The 19,335-nt window shown below is 46.3% G+C and overlaps 1 protein-coding gene across 4 annotated transcripts in view; it reads left to right on the top strand.

Annotated features, from left to right (window-relative positions):
* Window positions 1-18,993, top strand: part of CHRDL1 (chordin like 1) — a 115,816-nt gene extending 96,823 nt beyond the window's left edge. For 2 of the 4 annotated variants that reach the window (XM_032620620.1, XM_032620619.1), the window contains exons 8-12: window positions 1,439-1,607; window positions 5,028-5,237; window positions 11,230-11,397; window positions 13,654-13,743; window positions 16,583-18,993. In XM_032620620.1, the coding sequence (XP_032476511.1) occupies window positions 1,439-1,607; window positions 5,028-5,237; window positions 11,230-11,397; window positions 13,654-13,743; window positions 16,583-16,713 (768 nt within the window). In that variant the 3' untranslated portion in view covers window positions 16,714-18,993. The remainder of the gene's footprint in view (window positions 1-1,438; window positions 1,608-5,027; window positions 5,238-11,229; window positions 11,398-13,653; window positions 13,744-16,582) is intronic. The other 2 variants (XM_032620622.1, XM_032620623.1) reach the window with 1 other exon arrangement.
* Window positions 18,994-19,335: the final 342 nt, after the last annotated feature.

Genomic DNA, 19,335 nt, shown 5'->3' with positions numbered 1-19,335 from the left:
AACCAGGAGAGTAATAATAATCCCCAAAGCTAAGTTTGCAACATGTGTGTCTATGGAACACAACTAAAATAAATGTTTTAGGGGATGGTGGGGTCAGGGGAATCCCATAACTACCTTCTCAGTGTTCCTTGCTATTTCTGTCACTGAATATAAGGATATTCCTTTGTAATTGCTGCAAAAGCTTCTTTCGTGGGACCCACCACCCCCTTCCCTTACCCCTAACGCACAGTGTTATTGGGCTTTAAGCCTTAAGGTTCTATTCTTCATCCGTTCCATCCTCCTGTAACCCCATTCTACTTCATCTCCTGGGCGAGGGGTGGGTAGCAGAATAGTGGGCTCATCGTGTGTCTTGAACCCTTGCTGAAAGAGCAATGATGGGGTTGTCTGTACTACAAGACTCTAAACTTTCATGAGGGACTGCAGCTTTCCTTCGTCCATTCAACAAGGCTTTGATGAGCACCTTCTAGATGCTGGGCACTGTTCTAGGCACTGGAGATACAGCAGTGAACACAACAAAAGTCCTCACCTCTGTGGAGCTGACATTCTAGTGCCATCCTGCACAGTCCATTCTTCTGTCTATAAAACGTCTGGGGTATCTGTGCCCTGCTCTGTGCCCTCATGCCGTTGCCTGCGTTTGGAGTCTCAGTATCTGTTATCCAGACCAGACTCGCCTCCCACCTCTTCCTCCTATCCAGTTCACCGTACACATTGTCAGGGCTCAATGCTTTTGAAACACAGTTCTGACTTTTTTACATACTTAAAAAAAATAAATCCCTGAAAGGCTTCTACACCCTCACCTCTGTTGCCTACCAAATAAAGTCCTCGCCTCTTAGCCTGTCATTGCAAGTCCTCCATGATCTGGCTCTAACCCACTTTTGGAATGTTATCCTTCGGCTCTTCCCTTTTATGGACTCTATGTTCTCTGCTACACCTTCTCAACTTGGAAATCTCTGCCTGGAATATTCTTCACCAAGTCTGCCTGTAAAAAGTCTACTCATGCTTCATGGCCCAGGTCACAAACCCTCCCCAACTAGAAGCTCTCTGTCTCGTCCTAATTTGCACAGCATTTTATCCTTCTTCTGTGGCCTCTGTCACACTCTGCCTTGCCTTGCAGGTGACTATGTAAATTCCTAAACCTGAAGGTGAGATTCTTGGGAGCAGGAAAGATACTTTACCCTTTTGGGCTATTTTTCTCCCTCAGGAGCTTGTCTGTGAATCTAGTCCAGTCTCCTGCCAGAAGAGAGAGAAATCTCGGCATGCTGCCAGCGCTGTTCTTCCGCCACATCCCAGTCTCTCTGTTGGTTTTGGTGGACACGCAGTTAAGATCAGAGCTCGTCACTAAAAACGGTCAAACAGCTTCTGAGGTAGCTAAGTCCATCTCAGTCTTCTCATTGGTAGATTCGGGGGGGGGCTGAATTTGTCCTTTGTCATTTCACAGAGACATTCTTACCACCGCTCGCACTATGATCCCCCAGCAAGCCGACAGGCTGGAGGTCTGCCCCGCTTTCCCGGAGCCAGAAGTCACCGGGGAGCGCTCATGGATTCGCAGCAAGCGTCAGGAACCATCGTGCAGATCGTCATCAATAACAAACACAAGCATGGCCAGGGTAAGGGATGTGCTTCTTTGGTACTGCACCCTGTCGGGGCTTCAGCAGCCCTGGTCTTTGGAGAGCTGGGAAAGGACCCTTTCTCCCATACATATCAGACATTCCCATGTGGATCACTCACCATCCGGTCTACCAAGCGAGTGTGGACAAGTGACTCCAGAGGACTGTTAGGACTTTCCTAAATACAGTCCAAAGACCATAGTTTATATTTCAGGAGTATCTGTCCTTATTAAGGACCAAAGGTGAGAAAGCCGTGGACCTGATGCCCCCTCCAGCATTTTCTCCGTTGCCTCTGGGGGTTGAAGGTCATTTGGGAAAGTTTGCTGGGGCTTTAACAGAACGAAAGGCGGTTTGTTTTCCAGCAGGACACCCAATATTCAGAGGTAGTTGGCTTTAAACGCCTCTAAAGCTCTCATCTGAACCGTAGAGATAGTAATTCTCACCCCTCATTGCCCCAGCTTCTCCTGGCGCTCTTGTTAAAGGCACTTATTCCAGGCTTCCCACTCAGAGATTCTAATTCATAGGAGGAGATTATGCTTAGAAGTGAGTAATCCAGTGAGAAATCCAGAAACCTCCTGGCTGAGCACCCACTCGGCCAAGCACGTCCACCGCCTGTTCCTTCCTGCACAGAGCTCTCCAGCCACTGCGTGCACCCCACCCCCGCCGCCTCCCGGCCAGTAGCGGGGGTCGGGGGTGGTGGGGGGAGGAGAAATTCGATCAAACAATTGACTGCTTCTTACTCCTTTAGGCATCCTGTCAACCAGCTCTTCAGAGCAAAAGCTCAGCTGGTTCCTTTTTATGAAACCACAAACATGTTTTGTTTCCTTTAAAGGAAAAACAAATCAAAGGCAGTTCTCTGAATGGGTTAAAAGTAATAAATTATTAAACCAAATGATTGAATAACATGGGTGAAAAACAATCCGTTACAAAGAACTCCTACTATAAATCTCAACAAAGCTGGTCAGGCCAAAGCCAGTTGATCACATCTGTTACTAGTTAGATGTAAATTTCAGATTACAGATAAAAAAATTAAATTGCTTTTGAAACTAACAGGCTTAAAAAAAGAACATTCAAAATAAAACTCTTAATAAAAAATGGTGAGGTATTAGAAGAATTGGAAATATTTACTATTGATCTGGGTTTGATTTGAAATTTATTATTTTTAAATTCCAAGGCATTCTGATATGAATTTATGAAATGAGGAGGAGGAGTTAGGTAAGGATGCAGTTTGATTTTCAATCCTAAATTGCCTTCAATAGATTCCATTTGCTCTGAAAGTATTTTAAAGCCTTAAAAAACGTGTGGGGAAATGGTCTTTGAAAATCCTAAATCCCATAATTTCCACAGGCCTCTTCATTTTCAGGGCAGAGGCTCATCCCTTGATTTCTCCATGTCCTACAAAAGCCCCAGCTGGTTTACATTTATTCATTGACCCCACTGATTTGAATGCAGCTGTTCTCTCCTGACCTTTCTCTATTATAGTTCATTGGAGAGTCACTTGTCCCTGTCTCCGAATCCCAGCACCCCAGCTGGATGATCGAAATCATCTTGAGAATTTGTTGGTGGGGAGAAGGCTGTGTTTCCCCCTAGAGAGCTGATCTCACCCTATTGCACTTCAGAGTGTAGGCTCTTACCCAGTCTGGATTATTCCCTTAGTCCAAATGTTTAGGGGACAGGGGACCTGGCTATATAACCCTGGGGGTCCTGCCTGCCCCGCTCCTTAGCCCTCCTGCTAACAATGTGTTCTTCTGTGATACATCTACTTTGTCCCTTGCTAGAGTTCAAGAGGAGAAGCAGTAGGACCCCACCATTCTTGAGTCCAGCCTAAACTTTCTTGAAGCAGAGTCTGCACCCACACGATCTCGTTGTCTAGAAGGGTGTGTCACTGTCTGGGGAGGAGAGAGAAGAGGGGTTGGCGGGAGAGAGAACAACACATCTGGTCCATCTTGTCCTGTGATTCCATCAACAGTTTAGATTTCAAGCCCCTATTCTATCTCACTGTACGATTAGGAGCTTCTCTGGCTTAGGTTCTTGGAAATCTTTACATGGATTGACCTGTTAGAGTGTCTAGTACTCTAGCAGCTCTTGCAGAGGACAGGAAAAGGCAGCCGACATCGTCCATATTTCCTAATGTGACCCAGTGGATTTGATGAGAGAAATAGCCCAATGATTCATCCTTCTGAGGCCATTGTCTTGCAGCCAAATCAGTCAGTTCCTAAGAAACGCCCCAAGTGGAGCTACTTCTCCCACCCTCGCCCCGCCTTAAGTGATACAACCCACCCTAGAGATGTTGTTGATTGGGATACCGACAGGTCTCCCTGGGCATGATGAGGTGATGGGAATAATGAGAAACACACCCAGTCCCCGTCATGGCTGGAAATCTCCAGAATGTCTCAGCACTTTCAAAAAAGAGAGAACTCATTCTCAGACCTCCCTATTTGCGGCTCTGTGCAGGTCTTATACTGGAGCTTAGCTCCGTGCCTCACAGTCAAAGCCGGATAGGTTTTGGTTGGTTTGCACTGAAGGATGTTCCTGTGACTCCTTCCCTTCATAGGCCCCTCAGCCTGCAGCCCGGATGCTTGCTCTTGCAAACCGCACCTCTCCCCCAGAAAACATGGAGCCGGTGACTTCTCTTCCACCCAGCAAATGTGAGACCACCAAAGGGTATCTCTAGAGCAGTCAGTGATTCGCTGTAGCCAAATCTCTGCAGCTACTATGAGGATACAGGACATTGCCAGAAGATTAGAGGCGTAAAAGGCTACCTTTCACCACTTACCCGGGAGGGGTGGGTCCTTTCCTTCTCAGTCTTGTCTCAGCACCTTCCTTCCCGCTCCAGAGAGTAAGCCAGCACCACTGAGCTCCGTACCCATCTGTGTTAGCAGATCAGATTCTCATAGCATTTGACATTCTGAATGGATTTGCTTCAGAATCTGGAAAAAACTTGGCCCTTTGAGAAGACCAGTAGTTTTTGCAACTAGTCTCCCTGGACAGCAAACCTTCCTGGGAGATTTTCATGCCTAGAAGCACATCCACTTGGGCCATCCCAATCCTCTATGGAACTACAGGTCTGAACACTACATTCTAGCAGATGTTCCTTATCAGACACCCTGGACAGCTAGAACTCTGCTTTCATGCATCCATTCATTCCTCCATTTAAAACATACTATTGGATGGCCTACTATGTGTCAGGCCCTTGTGGGCATCCAGAGGCCTCTGCTGAAGATCCTGAATAGTTGCTGACAGGAGAGCAAGGCACAAGCTGTTTTTCGGTTACAGAGGCTGCTCTGTAAACACATCTCCACGGGCACAACAAGAACAAAGGATGCTTGATGTCTTAAGGGGTTCAGGGCTTGGGCTCTGAGCACCGGGGCCCATTTCAGCTCCCTAGCCTTTAATTTCCAGTCCTGTGTTCTCTTCCAGTGTGTGTTTCCAATGGAAAGACCTATTCCCACGGCGAGTCCTGGCACCCAAACCTCCGGGCATTTGGCATTGTGGAGTGTGTGCTGTGCACCTGTAATGTCACCAAGCAAGAGTGCAAGAAAATCCACTGCCCCAGTCGATACCCCTGCAAGTATCCTCAAAAAATAGATGGAAAGTGCTGCAAGGTGTGTCCAGGTAAAAAGGCAAAAGGTGCGTTGGTTGGAAGCCCTGCCGTTGGTTGACTGAGATCCCCACATAGTCATTCTCAATGTTCTTTGAGTATCAGAAACATAACCACAACCTGCCATATAATTGTAATGGTAATAGTTCTAATAACTGACAACAAGCTACGTTCGCTCCTCTCTTGAAGGGCTGATAAGATGGCTGCTTGGAAGAAAGTGACTTCTGAGAAACAGGCTGGGGATTTGCTTGTGTCTACCACACCTTTGGTCCCACGTAGCCCTAAGGGCCGAACTTAAGCCTTGCTTTTCTAAATAGTAGAGAAATTAGGTTATCGTGATTATTAGGAAGGACAATAGCACCCTTCGTTTATATCACCGTTTAACTCATCAAAGCACAATCACCTTCGTTTTCTCTTTCAGATAGGACTAGAGACAGGTGAGGCATAGTGGAAGGAGAGTGGGTTCCGGTCCTAATAACTAACTTGCTGGGTGACCTTGGAAATGTGCCAGATCTTCTCTAGGCTGCATCTATACAATGAAAAGTTTGGAATAGTTGATATCTAAGCTTCCTTCCAATTCTAAAATGCTATAATGATACTATCATTTCTCTATTAAAGACAAGAAAACGGAGGTGTATAAAGTGAAGTGACTTGCCCAGAGTCACAGAAATAGATAATAAAACCAAGGTTTGGAACCCAGGTCACTTCCAGCCCATTGTTTTTTCCAGGCCAGCAGAAAATGTTGACTGATAAAAAAAAAAAAAAAAGACAAATCAGTTACTTAAATGTTGGTTTTGACACACGAGCTAGAGAAAAATACAGTCCGTAGTATTGGGGTGACAGAGTACTGGCTTGATAATTAAGCATTCTAGCCCTGGCGCTGCCACTGGTTTCCTGTGTGACCTAGAACAGGTCACTTCATCTCTCTGAGCCTCAGTTTCCTTCTCTGCAAAACGAGAGGGTTAGAGTAGATTTCTTAGGGTCTTTCCAGCTCTAACATTCAAGGACTGAATGAATTAATCACTTCCAGGCACATGAGTTTATCATTTCTTATATCTGCCTGCAAAGCACTGTTGTAAACACAGATGAAAAACCAAATGTTTTTAGGGACTGCCCTGGTGGTCCAGTGGTTAAGACTCCACGCTCCCAAGGCAGGGGCCCTGGGTTCGATCCCTAGTCAGGGAACTAGATCCTGTGTGCCACATCTAAGACCCGGGACAGCCAAATAAATAAATATTTTTTTTTTAAAAAAATGTTTTTAAGTGTAGGCAGAGAGCTAAATCATTTATTCAATTTAAGCAATTCCTCATGAGTAGCAGACAGACATGAACTTCGTCAGCGTATTCAGTATATATGTATTTTGAGCATCTTCATGTAGGCCAATGGTTCCCAAACTTCTCTGCACATTGGAATCCCCCAGAGAGCTTCTAAAAATACCTGTGTCTCTTGGACCAACAACTGAGGACTAGACAGGCCCGGGGATGAGTAGGCCGTCAGTGTGGCTGAACCACCAAGGACCAGAGGGCAGTGTGGAAGGATGCCAGGATGGACGGAGGATGGAAACGAGGACCAGGTGGTCTCTTCTGCTAAAAACAAGACAACAGGCCCAACATGGAGTCAGTTTTGCTAAGCCCCATGTCACCAAATCGAGACAATTAATTTTCACTCTCCCAGAAATGAAATCCTACACCAATCAATCAGGAGTCACCTGATCAGCACTACTAGTGAGGTCGCCTGCCTGATAGACCCATGCCATCCCTTAAAGGAAAGTGCCCTGGCAATAACCAATCCACTTTTTTTCCAAATATAACTTCCTTGTTCCTGTTCCCTTCTGCCTGTAAAAGTCTTTCATTTTGTACAGCTCCTTGGAGCTCCTTTCTATCTGTTAGACTAGATGCTGCCCAATTTGAACCAATTTTTGCTCAAATAAACTCTTAAAACTAAAAAAAAAAAAAAATACCTGTGTCTCATCCCCAGAGATTATGATTTAATTGATTTGAGTTGTGGCCTGGGGTTTGGAATTTTAGAAGATCCCCACATAACATTAATTTGCAGACAAGTTTGGGAACCACTGCTGTAGGCCCAGGGTAGCTCATGGTTTTGCTAATCAAAGTGTGGTTTATGGACCGGCAGCACCTGGGAGCTAGTGAGAAAACCAGACTCTCAGGTCCCACCCCAGACCTGCCGCATCAGAACCTGGATTTTAACAAGGTCCCCCAGGTGAGTGCAATGCACATTAAAGTTTGGGAAGCACTGATTTATGGCACGAACAAAATCTTTCTTAATGTAACAAGCTTCGTCTTCCAGAGTAGGGCCAGAGTGTGGGTAGGACGGACAGGAGCTATCTGATATGGAGTGGAGAATCGGGGCATTAAAATTGTTGAGGAAATGTACTCGCTAGGGGCACGGAGAGAGCACATTCTGAGGATATGAACATGGCAGCCACCCAGCCATGGACCTATTGTAACTTCCAAGTCTGCCACCTCACTGGATCCCCAGGCCTTTTAGTGTCACCTGGAAGTAGTTCTACCAGCACAATTTTCTCTCCTGTCAAGGGTCTAATGCCTATCATCATAAAAGCAATACAAGATAATTTCGTACACAAACTAATAGTTACCTAAACTACCCAGGTAAGATAAACCCTCCCACTATATCATATTCCAATTTGAATCTCACACCTTCAGACCACATCCCATTTCTTTGTGTGGTTAGGATTGTGTTGCTGTACGTGATCCAAATAAGAGCGAAGGAATCAAAAAGGTGTGGGCCCAGTACACAGGACAGGCACTGCCTTTCAGGCGGTGGCATTTATTAAAACCTTTATGTTCATACTCTTTGGCTAAGCAGTTCTACTTGTAGAAATCCAAAGAAAGTGATCAGAGACGTACAGAGATATACAAACAAGGATTTTTGCTGCAGTGCTGTTTACAATAGTGAATTATTGGAAACAAACTGAAAGTCTACCAGTATGGAAATGGTTAAATAAATTACGGTATATCTGTACTGTGGCATATTATATAGCCACTAAAAATCACTATAGAACAAGATTTAATGGCACAGAAACATACTTGCAATATGTCTGTTAAGTACAAAATCTTCAAGCTAGAAAACAATATGTATATTATGATCTAGGTCACACAGAAAACCAGTGGCAGAGCCAGGGCTAGAACTCTTGACCATCAATCCAGTACTCTGTCACCCCAATACTACAGACTGTATTTTTCTCAAGCTCGTGTGTCAAAACCAACACTTAAGTAACTGATTTGCCTTTTTTTAAAAAAAAAATATCAGTCAACATTTTCTGCTGGCCTGGAAAAAACAATGGGCTGGAAGTGACCTGGGTTCCAAACCTTGGTTTTCTTATCTATTTCTGTGACTCTGGGCAAGTCACTTCACTTTATACACCTCAGTTTTCTTCTCTTTAATAGAGAAAACGTTGATAATATGCTTAGCCAAAAACAAAAAGACTGGAAGGGCATATGGCAAAATGTAACAGTGGCCATCTTTGGGTGACTGAATGATGGGTAGTTATTTTCTTCTTTTTTGTTTATCTGTATTTTCTAAATTTTCAACAATAAACGCGTATGACTTTTGTAATTAGAAAAAGTAATAGAGGCTATTATTTTAAAAACTGCCCTCAGAATCCCAATTGGCAATATACTGAAGAGCCTCATTGACAATGTGTTTCTCTGGAAGAGTGGCTTTTCCCGCTTTCCCGTGCTGCTCAGACGTGTAGAGATAGAGGACTTACTGGGCAACGTGGAAGGAGAGAGTGTCTCTCCCATTCTGTCACCTGCCCTCAGCAAGCCACACATGGATGTCTGCAAATTGAAAGTCTCCCACCTCTCTCTCTCTCTCTCTCTCTCTCTCTCTCTCTCTCTCTCTCTCTCTCTCTCTCTCTCTCTCTCTCGTCTTTGCTCTGGTGGAGGCTGGCCTTGCTTCATGTGTCAGTGGCCATCTGCAGGGTTGTGTAGGACTTCTACTCCCTGAAGGTTCCCCAACTCACCTTTCCACCCCACCATACCACCCCAATATACCTGGAATTCCCGTAATGACACACTCCTTTTGGGTTACAGCATAAAAAGCCCCTGGTAAGACTTCAAGTTTGTTTCCTGGGCTGGGATATTACATCTCCTGCATCAGTCATCCCCACTTCCATATGGAGTGGTTTCTCAATTTCTTAGTTCTGGAGGGCTCAGGACAGGAGCATTCTCGTGGGAAGTGGAAATGCCCAGAAATTACTTCAGGTATGGCATACTTCCCCAGAAGGAAATGAAAGTAGGTTCACGTGCAGTGATCAGGAAGCACCTTGAAGTGGACCATGTGGAATGAAGAGGTTGCCGAGTAGGTAGTTTGAAAGACACGCTCTGTTTATTTACTCTTAATATTTTCATGTGCCAGCCAGGGGTGAGTCACTAATGGATCTTGTTGTTTATAGGTCCCTTCTGGTGAGTAAATTAAGTTCTTGGAGGGGAGGGGTGGTGGGGCAGGATAACTCTTCAGGACACTGGGAGGACTTGTAGTATATGATAGGTACTTCCAGTGCCATCACGGATTTCTTATGGCTGTGATAGCTATAGCTAGTATTAAGCTGGTGGGCAAGATTTAACACAGGAATCCGGTTCTCATTCTAAAGGTGGTAATTAAATACATAGAGGTTCCTGTATACTCCATGGCCTCCTCCCCCCTCCACCTACTGAAAAGTGCTCGTGCAAGTCCCTTCATCACCTAATGCATCGCCAACAAAGACCAGCCCACCGAGTAATTAAATAACTAAAAAGAAAGACACAAGGAGAAAGAAAGCTTGACTCTAGGATAATCTACGAATTGAGTAATCCAACCTGGAATCATCCAGAGAGGACTAGGATTTTGTCCTTCCAGTGCCAAAATGGTGGTGGGGATGGGAGAGCTAATCAGGTCAGCAAGAGACATGCGATAGCAATTTGATTACAACCTCTAGTCCAAGTGCCTCTGATTGGCTAACAATGAGTCCCCCTAATTAGAGTCACGGGCCCAAAGCACTCAACACCCACCGCTTTCATCAGATGTGCTTACAGGTGGCTTCTGCGCATATTCAGAATTTTTCAGGGTGTCCTCAGCTTGTCTTTGTTGTTCCCGATTTGAGTGTTATACTTTAAGTGCACAGCTGAAGAGGGTGCTGATTACAAGGCCAGCAAAGCAAGTTAAGTCATGGATAACCAACCAAGGGAAACTTCTTTCAGTAGCGGGCTGAGGAAAGAGGAGGGTGGAGCAGAATGGGGAGTAAGAGGGGGCTGGTACCTTTATGCCTGGAAGCTGAAAACCAACAAGTTAGTTTATACTTTAAATGATCCATAGTTGAGGGATTTGACCAATTTTTTTGTGTCTTCCAACCGTTCATTTGGCATAGCATACATATGACTAATCTGACATCTAGGTTTTGGCACTGGTGTTGATCCGGTATTAGCATTCCGCTTACAAACGAATCAAAGAGCGTTCAGAAATGTCAAGCCAATTTGGATAGATCCTTTGGGCAAGTATATGCACATCAATGAGTGTCATAAATGTTTTCTAAGTATACCTAATTGACGTCAGGGAAGCTAACCGAGGCGTTCTGTCAGCCCATTCCTTGGGTCTCTGTTGGCAACGCTGAGCTAGCCCAACCATGATCCTGACCCAGCATCGAAAATCCTGTGTTCCCTTAAGCGCCCAGCAGATTTGTACCTCGTCACATTCTTCCTCTTTGTGAAGATCCACTTCTCATGCGGTGGTGGTGGATCCAGTGTAGCTTTGGGGCCAGTGTTCTGTCATCACGCGGACTTAAAAGTCATGTGCTTCTTTGTGATTTCGTGGCTGTTACAGGGGCAGCCTCAGCTGAGCCAGTGAAATATGGGTGGGATTTCTATCTCTGTAGGAATGTTCTTGTAGATTGTCCACTTTTGATGCTTGTGTGGTGCTATGAACAAAGAGATGCATAAATACAGAGGTTCGCTCCTAGTTTTGGAAAACCATGACAAATCTCTACTTGCTTCCTGATTCCAGAAGAACTTCCTGGCCAAAGCTTTGACAGCAAAGGCTACTTTTGTGGAGAAGAAACCATGCCCGTGTATGAGTCTGTGTTCATGGAGGATGGGGAGACCACCAGAAAAATAGCACTGGAGACAGAGAGACCGCCTCAGGTAGAGGTCCACGTTTGGACCATTCGAAAGGGTGAGCCAGATGACGTTAATTTCTTGTCAATATTTTTGTAAGGGGGACACAGGGAAGGAATGGAAGACTCACCTTCATTTTGCTTCAACCTGTTCCTCTGGGTCAGAAGATTTCCCGATTGCTTAGAAACTAACATATGACTCCCACCGTTGCTGTTGTGGCCTTTAGCTTTAACCAGGACGTGGGCTAAAAGGTAAGTATTGACTGTTGGGTTTTGTTGTCTTTCTCACACAACCAAGGCTGGAGGAGTGCTTCTTAACCCTGGCTGCACACCAGAATCGTCCGGGAAGGTTTTTAAATACCAAATCCCTGAGCCTACCTGCAGAGGGTCTGACTAATTGGCCAGGTGGGGCTTGGGCTTAAGGGTTTGTTCGGAAAGCTCCGCAGGTGATTCTGATGTACACCCAGGGTTTTAAACTCCCAAACTGTAGTCTACCATTGTTTCCCAGAGGAAGCTCAACAAACATGAAAATGCAATCATTCAGTGCACAGCTGAGTCTCTCGAACCATGCTGGGGACTCTGCAGTAAGACAAATTTAAACCATCATCCCTGCAGCTATTCAAACCATCCCATAGCTACGAGACTAGGGCTGATCTAGTCTGGTCAAGTTTTCTAGGAATTGGGAAATAACGCACATCCTTTTTCAATTGGCTCCCGCATAAGGCTCGAGAGTGCTTGAACTTGAGTAAGTTTCAGCATCACACAAGGAGCTGGTTTAAAACACAGTTACCGGGACTTCCCTGGTGGCACAGTGGTTAAGAATCTGCCTGCCAATGCAGGGGACATGGGTTCGATCCCTGGTCCGGGAGGATCCCACATGCCGCGGAGCAACTAAGCCCGTGCGCCACAACTACTGAACCTGCGCTCTAGAGCCCGCTGTGCCACAACTACTGAAGCCCGCACGCCTGGAGCCCGTGCTCCGCTACAAGAGAAGCCACCACAATGAGAAGCCCGCGCACTGCAACAAAGAGTAGCCCCCGCTCACCGCAACTAGAGAAAGCCCGCGCACAGCAATGAAGACCCAACGCAACCAAGATAAATAAATAAATAAATTTATTTTAAAACAAACAAACAAACAAACAGTTACCTGGCCCCATCCAAGAAGTGTGAATTCAGTCAGCCTCCAGTAGGGTCTAAACATTTGTGTTTCTAACAAATAGCAAGGTGATGCTGATACAGGTGGCACTTGGACCCATCCTTTGAGAAACAACTGCTCTAGTATTTTGTGGGCCTTTCTTCTCTCCCTTCTTTCTTTCTCAAAAGAACAAGTTCCTCTCTACCCCTTTAAAAATATGCTAGAACACACATATGAGACTCATCCCTGTTTGTTTTTGCTCTAGACCCAGGAATGTTGATTTGCCATCCCTAACTCCCTAGCTCCTCTGTAACTGGTCACCAGGACTAAGCGCTGTTCTGTTGGCTTCCCTAGCGGTGACCTCACTACGCATCCATCGCCCCACATCTCTCGCCTCACAGAAATGCATGGATGCTTTTCAACTTGCTAGTGTCGCCTCTAAGTAAGCTCTTGTTCACAGCACTGGGTAATCAAGATATGTGCATAGTGGATAGAGGAAAACCCAGGCTCCATGTCCGTTGCTCCTTGTAGACCTCTCGAGGATTATTTAAGTGGCAGTTTTCAGTTGTTCACGTGTTATTCCGATAAAAGCTATTCAGGCAAGGTTGAGACTGTGGGAGCCCCCTTATTTTCACTCTGCCCATTTTTATAAGGGAAAGTGAAAGGAGCTGTGACTGTTTCCCAAAGGGAAAGATGCTTTCTGGTGAGTTCAGGAATAAGGATGGCTTCTCCATTTACACAACCTGTCTGCAAGACCCACTGCTGGTTCTCGCTGCCGAGCCAGGAGGGTAGCCCGGTGGCTTGGCAGGGACATAGTCTACCCAGACCAGGGGCAAGGGCAGAATGTCTAATACTGCCTTTGGCTGCAGAAACTCCATCCAGCATCCATGCTTGATTCTCTGTGGCTTTCTCCAGGAGCGGGTCCCACGGTCAGCAGCTCTGTCTCCCTTATCTCTGTCCTCTAGAGAACCAGGGGGGAGGTCAGTGAGCCAAGGAAACGAATGGAGTCAGTTATAACCCTCGAGCCGTCCAAGTTCCTGGTTAAGCACATTACACAGCCCCGCTCGAGACTCCTAAGCCCCAGTAGTGAGATGATATGCTCAGCCCAAGCAGAAAAAGGGGTTGGTGGTTCCAGATAGAGAGCGCCTGACCACCTGCCCCACTTTGTGCTTGGCCCCAGGCATCCTCCAGCACTTCCATATTGAGAAGATCTCCAAGAGGATGTTTGAGGAGCTCCATCACTTCAAGCTGGTGACCAGGACAACCCTGAGTAAGTCGTGACTCTCTTTACTCCTCCCTGGAAAACACATCCAGTTTTCAATGTCACATAGCCCCAAATAAAGTACCCACCGTGCTCTCACTGAACAGGAGCAATGGTCCATGTCAGCATTAGAGGATACTCTCTCTCTCTCCTGTGGGTGACTAAACCCAGACTCTCAAGAGGGTGGGAGGTCTGGTCTATCTGTGGAGACTTCACATCTGGAAGGCTATGTCCTCAGTGGTGGGGATGAGAGAGAAAGAGAGAAGATGACTGCATATCGATTCTTGTGTTGTATCAAAGCTCTGTTTGACTGTTTGGAACTGCCCCGGTTGGTCGTGTTTCTTTAAAAGCACTCAGACACTTAAGCATACTTGCGGCTCTCCCACTTTCTACGCTAGGTGGAGCCTGGGACTAGATCCTGCTAGGCACTGCGTGGGGGGGGGTGGGGGTAAGCACTTCTGAAGGAATAAAAGGCACAGAATTTCTATCCACAGGGAATTCTAATGGGCGAGACAGAACATGAAAATGCCTTCATTATGAATTAGTATACTTCTGAAGAGTTAAATACCTAAGTGCTCAGGGGAATCTGCAAAGAACAATGAGATGAGAGCCAGGTGGGCTTAGTCGGGGAAGGCTTCAGGGAGGAGGTGGGTTTTGAAAGAGAAGGGTGTGACTGGGCAACAGGTCAGGAAATCAGTCTAGGGAGAAGGTGCAGCGTAAGAGAAGACTCGACAGGAGCAAACAAGAAATGTGGAGGTGGGTGGATGGGTGTGGGTGAGGAAGAATTACAAAGGCCACATAGGGTGCACAGAAATCTGAGAAGAGTTGGAGGTAGGAAGTAGTCAGAGGGCCCGGAAGGAGCATGGGTGCTTGCTGCAAACTTACACACACAGTGTAGTGGCGTCAAAATGGGGCTTTAGAAAGATGTCTCTCGGCTGTCAGATGCATTTATTAAGCACCTACTTTGAGAAGCCATATTCTAAAGAGCCCAGTATGCCATGCTGAGAAGTTGAACTTGGTCTCCAGACCGGAGAACCCCAGTGGGGGGTTTTAGCAAGCGAACGATGCATTCAGATCTGTTTTTTAGAAAGTGGTACTTGCTGGATGCAGTGGCAGGTGGGCTTTTAGTGAGAGAGCTGGTGATAGTCTAACAGGAAGCTGTTAGACCGTATTAAGTCGGTTAGACAGGGGAGGAGGGGTCCCTGTGAGAGGCTGAGGGTAAACCATCACGATCAGGATCAAAGAGAGAAATGAGTTTAGAATGACAGGTAGACAACTGGACAGTAGGAGAATTCAAATGGAGGAGCTGGAAGTTCTTGGAAGGAATAAGAAGGCAGAGTCTATAGGATCAATAATGTGGCTTGAAATTACCAATTAATTTCAAAGAACATATATTTGTTCATACTGTGGGCCAGGCACTGTGCTAGGCACTGGGGCACTTGAAAGATGATTTAAACAAAGTCTTCCTGTCACAGTTAGGATTTAGGGTGCATAATGGAGGTAGATGATGTGTGCCTCTGAAGGACGTAGGTAATGAGATGATCCCACAGGGTCGCCTGGGGACAGAGCAGAGCAAGCCTGACTCCTGTATATAGTGTGCCTGTCAGATCCTGGCACACCGCAGGGCTTTGGTAGAAGCTGCTTCCTTGCCCGACCCATCTCTCCTTTCTCATCGAATCCAAGAGAATAGGGAAAAGTGAAGAATCCAAGGGAGAAAGGAGCAGAGAAATGGAGGCCGTAAGGAAGCGGGGCATGGTCTTCTGTGGCGAGAGAAAGAAAAGAGGTTCAACAACGGTTCTGGATTAAGAGGCGCTTGCCGACCTTGGACTCGCAGAATTCTCCAGCTTGCAGCACCACGAGCACAGGATTGAAAAGGCCGAAGAGGGCGTCCAGGGTAGACATTTTGTTAGGAACGCTATTCGACAGAGCAAGATGATAGCCGGGGAAGGATGGTCTTACCACTGAGGGACCAGGAAAGTTAGAAAGGGATGGTCCAGAGACATCAGGTGGTTTCCAGTGCTCAGCACGGGTGTGCAGTCAAAATCGCTTGCTCAGTTAGCATGGCAGGAGGGGGAATAGAGAAGTTGGTGAGGACACGCTGGAAGTATGGACAGTTCCAGGGGGCGGGGGAAGAGACAACAGGGAGTGGAGGGGGACAGGAGCAGGGATGACAAGGAACGGAAGGGATGCGGCCGTGTTCAACCAGAGCAGAGAGGGATCACGTGGCGGATGTGAGGCTGGAACTCTCTGCGGAGCCATAGGAGGCTGGAAGGGCTGCTAAAGGTGGTGTGAGGCCAGCGTGTGGGCAGAAGACAAAGCAGAGGGGAGCAGTTTTTAACAGAGGGCGGCAGGAATAGGGAAAAGAGCAGTAAATGATCAAGCAACCCAAACTAATATTCAGGCCTCAAAGAGTAAGCAAAGCCCCGGTAATGCACCAAGTACTGGTCTCCAAAGTGCCTTATTTGACCTGCTGCCAGGTGAGCCTCCTAATAGCTAACGACCTGATAGCGGAGCGATTCGCAAATGCTAAGTAAACTGTAAAAATCCCAAGAACAATACTGGGTTGGCGAAAAAGTTTGTTCGGGTTTTTCTGAGGAGGCAGTTCTGTATTATTCTTGGGATTCTTACAAATGCTGTGTGTTGAAATGAAGACTCCGTGGCCCATTTTCCGTACCTGTCCCCAGAAAAGTGTTTCAGGGGCTATTTTGCTGAAATCACGTGATGCTCATCTTCCAGCTCCCCTGGCAGGTCCGTGAGTGCGTGGGGAAGGGTGGGGTATATCGGTTCTACACCTCGTTGGCTCTGCCCTCCTCTCACGTCTCTGGGCCACTCTGTGTTTGCCTTTTAGGCCAGTGGAAGATCTTCACTGAAGGAGAAGCCCAGATCAGCCAGATGTGTTCAAGTCGTGTGTGCCGAACGGAGCTTGAAGATTTGGTCAAAGTTTTGTACCTGGAAAGGTCTGAAAAGGGCCACTGTTAGATGAGACAGACAGTATTGGATAGAGTAAAGCAAGAAAACTCAAGCTGCGGCTGGACCTGCAGGCTTACTTTGCTTAAATCAACAGTGCCCTAAAACCCCAAACTCAAATGCAGTCAGTTATTCACGCCATGCACAGCATAACTTGCTCCTTTATTGGAGTGGTGTGTCAGCCCTTAAACGTCTCCTCCAAAGAGACTGGAAGAGTCTTGAATTCTCTGTAGGAAGAGGGCTAGAACGCCGCCGCAACCCTGCTCTAGTTTCTGGGAGAATCGCATTTCACATTTCTTTACGGGTTAAAGAGTAAACAAGACCCCCGGGTTTCTATCTAGGAAGTTATTCCAGTGAAAGAAAGAGAAGGGAATTGCTTAGTAGGAGTTTTTTAGTACAGAGAAAATATTTGTATGAAATTCTGCTCTTCAAATTTTAGAATGTCTTGTGTTTTAAAAAAATTAACTCCCCATCTTCACACACACACGTACACACACACGCACACACACACGCATGCACAGTGAACTACAGCCTTCATTCGGAGGCAAGGCCAGTGTAGGCTCTCCCCTTCTTTCCCTTGCCTGGCTCTCAAGTAGCTTGGAGGCGGTTGGTACCCTGGAGGATGAATAAGGAATTGTGAACAGAAGCCTGTGCCCTTGGGTCTGTGGTATGGTTGTTGATGGCACCAACCCTGGGAAAGAGCAGGAACACCATTTCCTGGCTGCCTTCACTTTGAGGTGGGAAATAACTTTTCCATAATGACACACTTCTCTTTTCTCCCTGAACCTATGGGGCCTCCATAAAGAAGTTAGAATTGGGTAAACTTTTCAGAAACTGAATCCATATAAGACAAAATAGTTATTGAAGAGAGGAGTTGGTTGATAGAAGTCAGCAGGGCCAGCCGTATGTTTTCAAGTCAACAAAACTCACCAATTAACAGCTCAATCCTCACTTATTCTCTTGAAGTCGTAGTTCTCTAGTCCACAAATTTCGGTTAGATGACAAAATTCTAGAAGCTTCTTAAGAGGGCGGTTTCCCTTCTTCTCCATTTATGGGAGTTGGTTTTTACTTGGCAAAGGGGTTCTGTCCTCAGGAGCTTCAGTTAGGAGAATTATTGCTTATTTGGGGAAATGGGGATTCTGATAATGATCTAAACCTTCCTACCATTCTCCTCTCATGCACCAAGCATGGATCTGAATCATGGATCCCAGAGAAGGCTGCTCCGAAAATGTCTCTTTGCAGCCTAATACCAGAGCCCAGATGATCCATTCTGAGGCCTGGCTTTAGAAATCATCTTTGTGGGAAAACTATAAATTCTCCACAGCAGGGATCTCAAGCCTGCCTTCTAGATTTATCTCCTCTGAAGGGGCATGGATGAACTCTAGTGAGTACTTAAATATTAAGGACCGAGAAGTCCCATGTTTCCTACTTTGTGACCATAGGTAAGAGGAAAATTTTTTTCCTTATTTGACACCAATAGGGAAAAATGTAAAAGATCCAGTCTTTATGGCAAGCTGGCATAAAGGAGTCTATTCTCATAAAAGAGACGCAGGGGCCTGGTGGTCAGGCCTTCAGGGGACGAGCCTCTTAGACATATTCTCCTAGGGCGGGGGATTGGGGAGGGGAGGGAAGGAAGGAGGACATCCAGGGCTGAAAGGCCACAGAGCATTATTGGTGGAGGAGGGGGTTGGGGGCGTGATTAAGTAGCTGCTGCCTCCCTCCCAGAGGTGACAATATCCCCGTAGTGTGGAAACGAGTCACCGGATCCCGAAGCAAAGCAGTGATTTCCCCTTGCAGATGACTCACCGCAAAGCCTTCCCACCCAGGTGTTCTCTGAAAGCTCAACCTTAAGGGAACACCCAGGGAGCTTCCCTAGATAGACTCCTTCCCCCAGGCCCTGGGACACACCTTTGCCAAGCTCTGTGTGAAGCAGGAGCTGGGGCGCTGTGTGAGGCCAACGTAGAATCCCTCCAGTGTTCAGTGTTGCGTACAGAGTAGGACGGAGAGAGAAGAGGCCAAACCGCCTGCAGTTAGTAGAGAGGAATGGATGTGGTTCTTCTTGTGTATTTATTTATACCATAAACACTCGGAACAACAAAGCCCATAAGCACCATTTAGCAGTTATAGCCATTTTCTAGTTAACTCATGTAAACAAGTAAGAGTAACATACCAGTATTATTACCCTTTCACTCTTCTCACAGGACATGTACCTAAATATGGTACTTATTTATGTAGTCACTGTATTTCTGGATTTTTAAATTAATAAAAAACTTAATTTGGAAAAATCCTGTCCAGGAGTGTTGTGTGAGTGATTGAGTCTGGGCAGTACTGACCTTGGACTGGGTAACAGGTGAGGGGCAGGCCCGGCTTTTGCACACTCAGCTTGACGCCCCTCTCACACTACCACCTTGTGGTTAGGAGTAAGAACTTTGCGGTCAGCTGACCTTGGTTTTTAATCCCAGCTCTGCACTTAGCAGCCGTATCAGTCTTCCCAGCTATAAAATGGGGATAATAGTAGCACTGTTGCCCTTTGCCTTCAATCTTGCAGTGAGATTTAATTTGGTCAGTTCGTGTGAGGTGATTGGACCAGGGTCTTGTGCGTAGTGAGCATTCATTCATGACCGTGGATGTTCA

The sequence above is a fragment of the Phocoena sinus genome, chromosome X, assembly GCF_008692025.1.
Source record: "Phocoena sinus isolate mPhoSin1 chromosome X, mPhoSin1.pri, whole genome shotgun sequence".
NCBI classification, from domain to species: Eukaryota; Metazoa; Chordata; class Mammalia; order Artiodactyla; family Phocoenidae; genus Phocoena; species Phocoena sinus.
This window is presented reverse-complemented; position numbering and strand designations above follow the sequence as displayed.